Source organism: Zalophus californianus, chromosome 4, assembly GCF_009762305.2.
Source record: "Zalophus californianus isolate mZalCal1 chromosome 4, mZalCal1.pri.v2, whole genome shotgun sequence".
Taxonomy (NCBI): Eukaryota; Metazoa; Chordata; class Mammalia; order Carnivora; family Otariidae; genus Zalophus; species Zalophus californianus.
Window position 1 is genome coordinate 105,967,420 of NC_045598.1, and position 11,966 is coordinate 105,979,385.

At 45.5% G+C, this 11,966-nt stretch overlaps 1 protein-coding gene across 1 annotated transcript in view; it reads right to left on the bottom strand.

Annotated features, from left to right (window-relative positions):
* THEM4 (thioesterase superfamily member 4) overlaps positions 1 to 11,705 on the bottom strand; it is a 39,490-nt gene extending 27,785 nt beyond the window's left edge. Inside the window, 3 exon segments of the mRNA XM_027604079.2 lie at positions 3,952 to 4,135; positions 11,468 to 11,535; positions 11,538 to 11,705. Of these exon segments, the coding sequence (XP_027459880.1) occupies positions 3,952 to 4,135; positions 11,468 to 11,535; positions 11,538 to 11,562 (277 nt within the window). The 5' untranslated portion in view covers positions 11,563 to 11,705.
* Between the last annotated feature and the right edge of the window lie 261 nt (positions 11,706 to 11,966).

Here is an 11,966-nt window from a genome sequence, read left to right on the forward strand (position 1 = left end):
TTAGAGATAACATAGTTTTTCCTGATGCACAGGTGGTGCCACAAGATCTAATTAAAGGCCAGCTGTCAAATAAGGTGCATGCAAGCCCTCTGAGGTGCGTGCACGCCTTCTGATCTCACTACAATGACCTTCTGTGTTCCCCTCACCCTATACAATCTGTGGACTGAGGTCTGGATTTCGTGGAGAATTAACTATGCAGCTGCTGTGGACTGTCCTCCACCTGAATCCCTCTGTCAATAAGTTACCCTGAATAAAACTCTGTGTAAACTGTATGGAGTGGCCCGCTTTGTTTTCTGGTCTCAAAGTGCCTTCTTAGCTTGGGGATACTTTACTGTCCATCCTCTACCTTCTAACAGGCTCCCTGTAGGTTATTCCACAACCCTAGGTAGGACAGCGGAAAAACCAACCGCCCAATGTAAGTGATACACCCAAAGCTAAAGAATAAGCTCCTCTCTATATGGTTAGCTAATTAAAAAAAAAAAACCTATAAAATGCTTTACTAGAAGCAAAGGGGCATAACTCTTCCTCACCCAGGAGAAGAGACCATTTCTTTGTGAAGTAGCTCCTGATGTGGGAAACAAAGGCAAAAGAAAAAATTAAATTTCCTACTGCCTACAAGTCCTTGAAACAGGCAGAGAGACATATTCCTATAAGGAACTCAGCTGCCTTTATGTTAATACTTTGCCGAGGGCAAAAGGCAATCTTAGCCTGACCCTCAGGATCCTGTGAGTCTACTCTAACACATAAAAATTCCTTTGAAAACTTCCATTATCTCTACTCCCCACCCCAAGATACATGTTAGCAATCATCCTTTAAACATATGGCCCACTAATCTACATCTGAAAGGTCTCATGACTCAGGTTTTATTAGACAATAATAAATGACCTTTTCCCAACAATAGCCAGCCCCCTCAAGGTCCTGGAAACGATGCTTCCAAAATTCCTTAGAGATTTACGCTATCCCTAACCCCCTCCCAACTTGAAAGTATATAATGGGCCACTCCTCATGACCCCAGTGCAGCTCTTTCTGCCTGTCCCTGTCCGTTAATAAAACCATCTTTTTGCACCAAAGACGTTAATTCTTTCTGGGCTGTTGGCTCCCAACTCCAACATTGCCACATCACTCGGCGCCTGAACGTGTGGGTCAGTCTTTTCATCTGGATTCTGAGCTTCTCTGTAAACTTGGTATTTTCTCTTCTCTTCCTTTACTCTCATACATATCAGGAGCTTTTCATGGAGTATGGTCTTTTTTTAATAATTTTTATTTATTTTTTTCAAGAATTTTTTATTTATTCATTTGAGAGAGAGAAAGAGAGCGAGCGTGCGAGCAGGAGCAGTGGGGAGAGGAAGAGGGAGAAGAAGACTCCCTGTGGAGCAGGGAGCCCAACATGGGGCTCGATCCCAGGACCTGGAGATCATGACCTGAGCCGAAGGCAGACGCTTAATGATCTAAGCCCCCCAGGTGCCCCCATGGAGTATGGTCTTATAACACTTTCAGGTCAACTGCTCAGGCTGCAATCCTTTAGGCTGGGGCTACTCTACAGGGAGGAGAAGCCTGCCTTTTGGCTAGAAGTTAGTACCCTAGCCGGAATGGTAGTAAGACCCAGAAACTTGATGCCCTCTCTTTATTCCTGTCCTTATACAAAGTTGTCTTTTTTGGGCACGGGACAGTCACCTAAGTTGCTAGCACAGCTGCCAATCTTAAGTCTCCCATGTGAGGTTTCCTCCTCACTGGTTTAATGTGATGTTCACATCTCTGGTCTAGTAATCTCTGGCCACGAGACTTCCACTTGGAACCGGCTGAAACCAGTACCCAACTGAATCAAAGCCCAACTGGGACCATTTCCTAGAGAAGTTGGCTGTAAAGACTACATGTGTTGGAATGTCGCTTAGACCATGATGAATTTTTATCTCCAATCTTCTGTCAATGTCCTCCACTTACAAAAAACTATAGGGGCAATTTCCCCTTGTAAAAACTTTCCTAATGTTTTCCATGGGTTAAAAATGGGGGGTTCTTCAGGGCAAGGCAAGGTATGGTATCTCGGTCCACATGCTGGCACCCATTTTACAGTCTAGGATTCGATAGGGAAGCTGGGGGATGCGAGCATCCCTCCTACTGGGACTTTAATGGCATGGCGGTGATCATAGCAATTTCATTCAAGGGGCTCCTTGGGCTGCTTTGACACCAGGAACCTCTGACAAGCACAAAGACTGTCTATACATGAGCTATTGTGGCAATTTCTCTGAAGTTTACCTCACGTTGTCTAGCTTAGGCAAACAACAAACATTCAAAGACAATGAGAACTAGAATTTAACATCTGCAAAGGTGGGTTACTGAAACATTTTTCTCACTGTAATCACTCTCATTTCCAGAAATAGCCAAATTAAGACTAATTTGTTTGTAAAACAAGTCACAATCTTGGTCTTAATTTTTCCTTTTGCCTTTGTTTCCCACATCAGTGTCACTTAGGCCGAGTCAACAAACGGGGGTTTATATTTATTTATTTGACAGACAGCGAGAGAGCACAAGCAGGGGGAGCGGCAGGCAGAGGGAGAGAGGGAGAAGCAGGTTCCCTGCTCAGCAGGGAGCCCTGACCGGAAAGCAGCTGCTTAACCATCTGAGCCACCCAGGTGCCCCCAAACTGGGGTTTAATATCTAACCTAACTGCAGTGTCAGCCTCCCCCAGGAAAGTTTTAACTGAGTCAGTCAGGAATTTTCTGGTCATCACCAATGGTAATCTGTTACCTAGGCCCTCTCCATCCCCAAAGGCAAATGAGGTCATCTGCATGATAAGACCCCCTGCCCTTTCCCCCAAGTGATAGTGACCTTGCCTGGAATCCTTTTCTTTTGCTATTAACTCCTTGCCCCACCCTCCTTCTTACAAAAACCTTCCATTTCGTACAGCTCTTGGGAGACCCTCTCTACTTGCCAGATGGGATGCTGCCCGATTCATGAATCGTTTAATAAAGCCAATTAGATCTTCAAATTTGCTCGGCTGAATTTTGTTTCTTGGCAGGGCCCTCACTCCATCTGAGATGCTCTAAGCCCAATATCTAGAAATCTTCTTGACTGTCCTCTGGACTCAAAAACAGAGTTTACGGTTTGTTCCGACTATTAACCGTTTTCTTTTGTTTCCATAAAAAAACGCCTCTTATTAAATAGGTGACTGCTCATGCAATGTAGAGCCCCCCTGCAATAAATACCACCTCCTGAAATGAGACACAACTGTTTAGTCTAATGTATTCTCAGGACTAATAGACTCGTTCAAAGACATGAAACTTCTTGGGGACGCTTCAAAGACGGGAATGAAGGACAGCAGAATGCGCCAACCCAAAATACAGCTCTTTGGCATCAAGATTATTTTGAGGAACAGCAGACGGGTTGGGCATGGAGCCTACTTAGAAAACAAACAAAAACAATAGAGAGTAAAGAAACCCCTGCATTACTTACATCCTTCCCTCTTCAAATGGTAACTGATGTGGGGAATAAAGGCAGAAGGAAATGTAGTTAAAAATAATTTCCTTATATCCTGCAGCCAATTGACAAATAACTTGAGGCAGACAGAGCGGGACATTCCTCCAGGAAACTCCCAAGGGTCTTAATGTTTTGCTAGAGGGAAAAACAACTTTAGCTTGACAATAGCCAGGCTTCCAGGATCAGTGAGTCATCTTTAGCATATGAAAGACTTTTGGAAACTTCCCTTGGTCTTCTCTTCCCCCAACCCCAAAGTGTATAATCAATTGCTCCTCACAATCCCAGTGCAGCTCTTTTCGGCCCAAGGGTCCTGTCCCGGTGCTTTAATAAAACCACCTTTTTGCAAAGACATCTCGAGAATTCTTTCCTGGCCATTGGGTCCAGGCCCCAACATTTCCACATCAGTAACCAATGCCTCGATATTTTGTTTTATATTTGACATTTAAATATTCTTTATGAGAGAGTGGTTGTTCCTACCAGGAAAAAAGGTTTTGACCTCTTCAATCCTTTGAGGAGATACAGATTTATATGAAGGCAAACGTTTCCAAGAGCCATCTTCAGTTTTCTTCATGAACTGGTCAAAAAGGAGTCTCATGTCCTTGCTCCAGCTGGGGTTGGGGAGAGAACGGTCCACATAAATGACCTCTGAAGAAAATGACCTCTAAAAGAAAGAGAGGAGAAAAAGAAGAATGGAGAGAGTGAACCCTATCTTGTAACATACTCTATTTTCTGAGACTATCTTGCTGCCTCTTCCAGAAGTTGGTCATTTCGGAGTGGAAGCACATTTTAAGAATCAGCCCATCCAACCTCCTTGAGAGGAGAGATTGAGAGAGAGGGTAAGTGATTTGCTCAATGTCACCCAACTAGCTACTAGCAGAGAAGAATTAAACTCAGGTCTGTGGATTCCTTTCTTTTAAAACAAAACCAAACAAAACACCTTAATCAAGCACAGGTGAGCCAGGAACTGGAGATAAACAGATGAAGGACACACATTTTCCTCCATGTAAAAAGTGTTACCAGTGGGGTATGCAGGAGCCAGAGCACAGGGGAGAGGTGTTTAGACAGGGGGTAAGGGGGGATTCAGGGAGGAGTTCTTTGACCTGAATCTTGATTTTGATGTAGGGAAGATGTTAGGGTTCGAAGCCAATGGCCAAGAAAGAATTCTTGAGCCGTCTCCAGTGCAAAAAGTGGTTTTATTAGAGGACGGGAACAGCACCATGGGCAGAAAGAGCTGCAATGGAGTCGTGAGGGGTGGTGATTATATACCTTCAAGTTGGGAAGGGGTTAGGGATAGGGTAAGTCTCTAAGGAATTTTGGAATCAAGGTTTCCAGGATCTTGAGGGGGCTAGCTATTGCTGGGAAAAGGTCATTTATTACTGTCTAATAAAACCTGAATCATGAGACCCTTCAGATGTGTATCAGTAGGTCATATGCTTGGGGGATGATTGCCAACATGTAGCTGGTGGGGGTAGAGATAAAAGGAAGTTTCCAACGGAATTTTTAGATGTTAAAGTAGACTTACAGGATCCAGGGGGGCGGGCTAAGATTTCCTTTTGCCCAAAGGCAAAGTATTAACATGGAGGAAGCTGAGTTCCTAGAGGAGTATGTCACTTTGCCTGTTTCAAGGACTTGTCAATGGGCTGTAGGCAGTAAGGAAATTTACTAATTTTTCTTCTTTGTTTCTCACATCAACTGAACAAGCAGAAATTAGCCAGCTAGAAAGGGTATTGTAGGTATACGCAAAAGCAAGGAGGCACGACAGTTTTATGGGGCCTCATAACAACCACACTTATGAAATACTTATGAAGTAGGTACTAATTATTATCCCCGTTTTACAGATGATGAAACTAAGGCCTAAAAGAAGCTTGGCTTTGTTTCAGTGCAAGGGGAAGAGCAGATGACTACAGAGATGCAGACAAGGGCTTGGCTGGGAGAACTTCCATACTAAGCTAGTTGGCCTGAACTGGTCTGTATCTGCAGTTGTTCCCAGAGGGATTTCAATAGGGAAACGACAAGATCTGATCTGGCCATCATAAGAAAGATAGTGGGAGGGACCAAGACTGGATGTGAGGACCCTGTGCCGAGGCTTTTAGAGGTAACCCAAGTGAAAATTATGACTGCATGAAGCAGATAAGGAGTAAGGGAAGAGTAAAAATACAAACACCAACCCCAGGTTTCTGAATTATGCAACACAGTGAGTGACAGAGCCAATTACCAAGAAAGAGAATATAAGGAGGAGGAGGCGGTTGGGGCGGGACAGGTGCTTGGTGTCACAGTAACCATGGCTTCCACCCATGCTATTTCTCTGTAGCACTGAGCAATGCTACCACTCATGTGACCAGGCAGCAAGTGGAATGGTGCAGAGGCCCTGGAGGGGGACAAAGGGTGACTTACCAAGGAGGACAAAGCAAATGGCCATAGGCACTGGAAAGGAAAAAACTTTTTTTTGGGGGGGATCTTTTTTTTTTTGGCTTCAGCAGAAATCTTGGAATATTTAAGATCACAGAAGCTATCAACTCTATGGCATTCCACTTCCAGTCACCCTTGTCAATTCAGATTCAATGTATCTACACTTGGACTGATGTAGGAAAGACGTTATTAGGGTTCAAAGCCGATGGCCAAGAAAGAATTCTTGAGAAGTCTATGGTGCAAAAAGGTGATTTTATATTAAAGCACGGGGACAGGAGCCGTAAGCAGAAAGAGCTGCTGCACTGGGGTTGTGAGGGGTGGCTGATTATATACTACTGGGTTGAGGGAGGTTAAGGAAAAAGGGAGGTTTCAAAAGAACTTTCACGTGCTAAAGAGGACCTACAAGATACTGGAGGCCTTGCCATTGTCAAAGTTGTTTTTCCCTTCTACCAAGGCATTAACATTAAGATAGTTGGGAGATTCCTGGGAGAATGTCACACATGTCCATGTCCCACCAGAAGTGGGGGGTGGGGGTAGGTTGCAGGGTGTCAGCTTATGCTCCGTCTTCAGCCAGCCTTCTGTTCCCTCATCATGGACCACACCCCGATATCAAAACAGCAAGGCTGTGCTGTGATGGAAGAACCAGCCAACCAGCCTTCCACTGACATGCTGACACCTCAGCTGGCTCTGATCTGGCCAGCTCTGATTCTGGCCTGATGGTTGCGAATATAGGCAGCCTGTCTCAAAAACTCCACAGAATTAACTCCTTGACTGAACAGAAGGAAGTATCAACTTCATGAGGGGAAATGTGAGCAGGGTCGAGACTACTCTACCCCCCAGCCCAGGATTTGTACCTTTGTTTTTTTCCTATGGTTTTGGATTCGCTATCTCTTTAGAACCCAGTTCAGAAAATTTGGGAAAGAAAAGAAAAAACAATTTATGGGTGCCTGGGTGGCTTAGGTGGCTAAGTGTCTGCGTTCGGCTCAGGTCATGATCCCATCCAGCCGAAGCAGGCTCCCTCTGCCCTTCCCCCCCAACTCATGCTCATGGGCACGCGCTCTCTCTCAAAAATAAAACCATTTTTAAAATCCATCCATTACCTCTCCATGTTAAGGCAAACAATGATAAATGTTGATGTCTTTCTACCAACTTTTCTTAAATGTGATCTTTCATTTATTTAGGAGAGAGAGCAGGTGTGCTGACAGGGGAGGAGCAGATGGGGAGGAGGGAGAGAGAATCTCAAGAAGACCGTCCGCTGAGCTGAGCATGGAGCCTGACACAGAGCATGACCCTGAGATCTTGACCTGAAATCAAGAGTTGGTTGCTTAATCAACTGAGTCACCCAGGTGCCCCTAAATGTAATCTTTCTTAATACACTTGTAATTTCAGTAAGAAATGTATTTTTCTTCCTGCCTCACCACTTAAAATTTAGTGCCCACTTTTTCATGTCCTTAATCTCAATTATCACCATTTTCAACAGCAGAAAAATAGTCCTTTAGACTCATTTACTATAATTTACTTAACCAGTTAAGTTAGGCATTTAAAGTGTTTCTAATCTTTTGCTGCTTTAAATAAAAATGTTCATTGGAAAATAATGAATATAGCCTTTTCTCTATTTTGGATTATTTCCTTAAAATCCAGTCTCAATCACGTGGCTTTAAAGTACATGAATTCTGGAAATAAACACAAGTAGTCACAGATAAATATGCACTGAGCAATACATGTCAGTTGAGAGGTAGAACAGAATGTATAGGATTTGGCTCATCCATAGGTCTTATTTATTTATTTATTTATTTATTTATTTATTTATTTATTTTTAAAGATTTTATTTATTTATTCGAGAGAGAGAGAATGAGAGATAGAGAGCACGAGAGGGAAGAGGGTCAGAGGGAGAAGCAGACTCCCTGCCGAGCAGGGAGCCCGATGTGGGACTCGATCCCGGGACTCCAGGATCATGACCTGAGCCGAAGGCAGTCGCTCAACCAACTGAGCCACCCAGGCGCCCCATAGGTCTTATTTAAATAGGCAACTCTAGGATGGATCAGTTACAGCATCTTTTTATGGACCAAGGTGATAGAGATAATTGAAGACTTTCGTTTAAAGATTTTACTTATTTGAGAGAGAGAGAGAGAGACAGCGAGAGAGGGAACACAAGCAGGCGGAGTGGGAGAGGGAGAAGCAGGCTTCCTGATGAATGACTCCCTTGGCTATGGGCTCTCCTACCTGATTTTAACTTTGAAGTGTGGGATTCACCTAAACGCAGTGAACTTTTTAAAATCTGCTATATGCCTGGTTCTGTGCCAGGAACTGGTTCAGACAGAGAAGACTTGGGCCCTGCCCTCAAGTGCTGGCAGCCTCAGGTGTGAAAAATACCATAACAGAAGTACAAAAAGACATAGGAGTGACATTCAGGGAAAACTTCAGAAAGCTGAGGACTGGGATGCCTGGGTGGCTCAGTCGGTGAAGCATCTGCCTTTGGCTCAGGTCATGGTCCCAGGGTCCTGGGATCGAGTCCCACATTGGGCTCTCTGCTCAGTGGGGAGCCTGCTTCTCCCTCTGCCTGCTGCCCCCCCCGCTTGTGCTCTCTCTTTCTCTGACAAATAATAAAATCTTTAAAAAAAAAAAAAAGATGAGGACCGATGGAATGATTTCTAAAGGATAAAAAGCTCACTAAGGAGAGAATGGAAGGGCTACACCAAGCAAAGGCACAGAGGTGACACAACTGTTTGACATGATGGAGAAAAACTGCAGGATTTCAGTCTTCATGGATGTAAGGTGCAATGAGAGTAGCAGCCAGATGTGGATGGCAAAGAAGAAGGGGAACACACCATCGAGCCTCTTTGGCCTTAACACAGGGCTTAGATTTCACCTGCTAGGTCAAAGTTTCCAAACACCAAAATGAAAGATGATTTTAGGTAGCACAAGGACTACAGTGTATGTATTTTTTTTTTTTTTTTAAAGATTTTATTTATTTATTTGAGAGAGAGAGAATGAGAGATAGAGAGCACGAGAGGGAAGAGGGTCAGAGGGTCAGAGGAACAGACTCCCTGCCGAGGAGGGAGCCCGATGTGGGACTCGATCCCGGGACTCCAGGATCATGACCTGAGCCGAAGGCAGTCGCTTAACCAACTGAGCCACCCAGGCGCCCTACAGTGTATGTATTTTTAAATACATAATATCAAAGGACATAAATAACACATCACACTTGGTGATCTCACAAACGTTATTCCTTAGGATGAAACTCATTAAAAAAAGGTAGTCTTTAAAATAAACCATGAGGGTAGTATATAAATGATAAAATACTTTTTTCCACTATGGGGAGCCTTACAGAGTTATAAGCAAAGAAGTAACATGAACTTAGGTTTTAGAAACCTTGCTCTGGTGTAAAGGATGAATTGAAAGGTGAGAAGAATCGCAGGGAAAGCATTAAAACTGTTGCAAAGATCCAGATGAGATATGGTTAGAAGCTGAACTAGGTACAGGGCACCTGGGTGGCTCAGTCAGTTAAGCAACTGCCTTCGGCTCAGGTCATGATCCCAGGGTTCTGGGATTGAGCCCCGCATGGGACTCTGTTCAGTGGGGAGCCTGCTTCTCCCTCTTCCTCTGCCTGCTGCTTCCTGGGCTTGTGCTCTCTTTCTCTGTCAAATAAATAAATAAAATCTTCAACAACAAAAAAGCTGAACTAGGTAGAGAGAAATGAAGAAAAAAAAAAGATTTAAGAGACTTTTAGGATACTGGGATCAAGGGATGTGGAGAGAGACTGATCACAGAGAAACAGAAATAGGAGAGCCTTGGATGATTCCAGAATTGTAGCTTTGCAGACTGGGGTGGAAAGAAGAAAGGAGGTTTTTGTTACTATTTGTGTTAGGAGGGGGAAGAGGAGTGGATCTATAATTTTATTTTATTTTTTTTAAAGGTTTTTTTTTTTTTCCTTTTTTGAGATTTTATTTATTTGACAGAGAGAGAGACATAGCGAGAGAGGGAACACAAGCAGGGGGAGTGGGAGAGGGAGAAGCAGGCTTCCCGCTGAGCAGGGAGCCCGATGTGGGGCTGATCCCAGGACGCTGGGAACATGACCTGAGCCAAAAGGCAAATGCTTAACAACTGAGTCACCCAGGTGCCCCTGGATCTCTTAATTTTAGAGGCATGTAGATCCTAGGATTTCCGATGAACACTTTGATGTTGTGAGAAAAAAAATAATGAAAGTTTCAGTTCAAGAGGGTAGGAACTAACAGATACTTGATGTAAGGGCACTTGTAAATTCCCAGCACAGGGGCGCCTGGGTGGCTCAGATGGTTAAGCGTCTGCCGAACTCTTGGGATAGAGAGCCCCCCTAGCCACCCCTGGCTCTGCGGGGAGCCTGCTTCTCCCTTCTCCCTCTGCTCATGCTCTCTCTCTCTCCGTATCTGTGTCGCAAATGAATAAATAAAATAAAATAAAAATTCCCAGCACAGACTGTGTACCTGAGGGATAAATGTTAGAGATAATCATTACCTTTTCTAGCCCTCTGTAGAGGGCTTGATCTTTGGTTACATATTTTTCAAGTGGGACTTGTTAACTAAAGTTCTGACTACTTTTTAATGTATTTCCTTTTAAGAGTAAGTTACTGAACAGAAAAAAGACGACTTACAAAGCCTCTAAGTACTACTGTTAAATATTCTCAACACAGATTACAAGGCATCAACATATAATTAAAGGAACAAATTATCTTTGTTGTGAGAGGCGCACAGGACGTTTTCCTTTCCAAGGTGAAAGATGGTATAGGATTAATAACCAGTCTGCACACATTATTCTTTAAAAGAAAGGTCCAAGAGCTTGCAGTTCTTGCTCAGTACAGAACTGTTCCCTCCCTCTATGTTCCCTTAGAACTTCATTATAGCATAGTGTTTTAATTTTGCAATTTCATCCTTTTCTTCCAAACTAGATTGTGAACTCCTTGAGAGAAAGGGTTTTCTTACTCATCTTTATATCATCAGAGACCAATGTCTTACATATTGTTGGGGTTTAATTAATAATAATTGAATACTTCAGTGAAGCAAAACATAGGGATGTAAGAACAAGCATTATTTATTTAGTATTAACGCCAGGCTGCGCGTTCAACGTTACCTCATTTTACTCTTATAACAGCCTTTAAAGTTGAGAAAGTGGTACAGTTATCCGTTGGGCAGAGGTGATCTGGGTGAAACCCTAGGAAGAGACACCGCTATTCTCGCGAGCATACTACTGTAAAAGTCAGGATTGGTACTGCCTAGGTCAGACCCTAACTCCACAACGTGCCTGTGTGTGACCTTCCCCAAACCACGACCCAACTGGTCTCAGTCGCAGCGATATTCCCCGACCTGCTGACCAGAGACCAGCATCTCGCACGCTGCTTCAGGCCCGTATCCCCTTCCTGTCCCTCTCCGCCTTTGGACCTCAGGACTGAAGGCGACCCCGCTAACACCGACGTTCGGCGCTGACCTTAGCTTTTACTCTGCGGTCCGGGAGTTGAGGATCTACAGTTCGGCGCGGCCATCCTCACCGGCTCCCCCCAGACACAGCCTGGCCCAGCCGCCCGCTCCCGGGGCCCAGCTCCCGGACTCACAGGCGACGGCCGCGAGCCCCTCGCCGGCGGGGGCGTGCCTCCCAACGGGCCGCGCAGGGCCCCGGGCGCAGTCGTGAGGCGCAGCTCCGCAGCATGGCTCCGAGGGCGCGCGGGGCTCCCGCAGACACAGTTGCGGGGCTCGCCCGCTAGCCGGCTCTTCAAGTGACCGACGGGCCACGTGACCCAGGGGCGCGGCGTGAGGCAGGCAGGCAGGCGGGCGGGCGGGCGGGGGGGGGGGGGGCGGCCTTAGGTCTCGAGAGACTTTGTGCCCGCGCCAGGCCCTCCGGCCCAACCACTGTTAAGCAACGCCCCCCGCCCCGGCTGGATGGGAAAGGGAGCGAGGCCGGGAAAGTGGAGAGGCCGGGAGGGCCAGCACCGGCTCGCCCGCGGTTGCCGCCCCCCGCCTTCCCCCGCCGCAGCTCCAGCCTACCCCCCGCCCCCGATCCCTCCCGACCGGCGCAGCCGAATTCTGGGCGTGTAACCATGAAGTTCTTCTCCC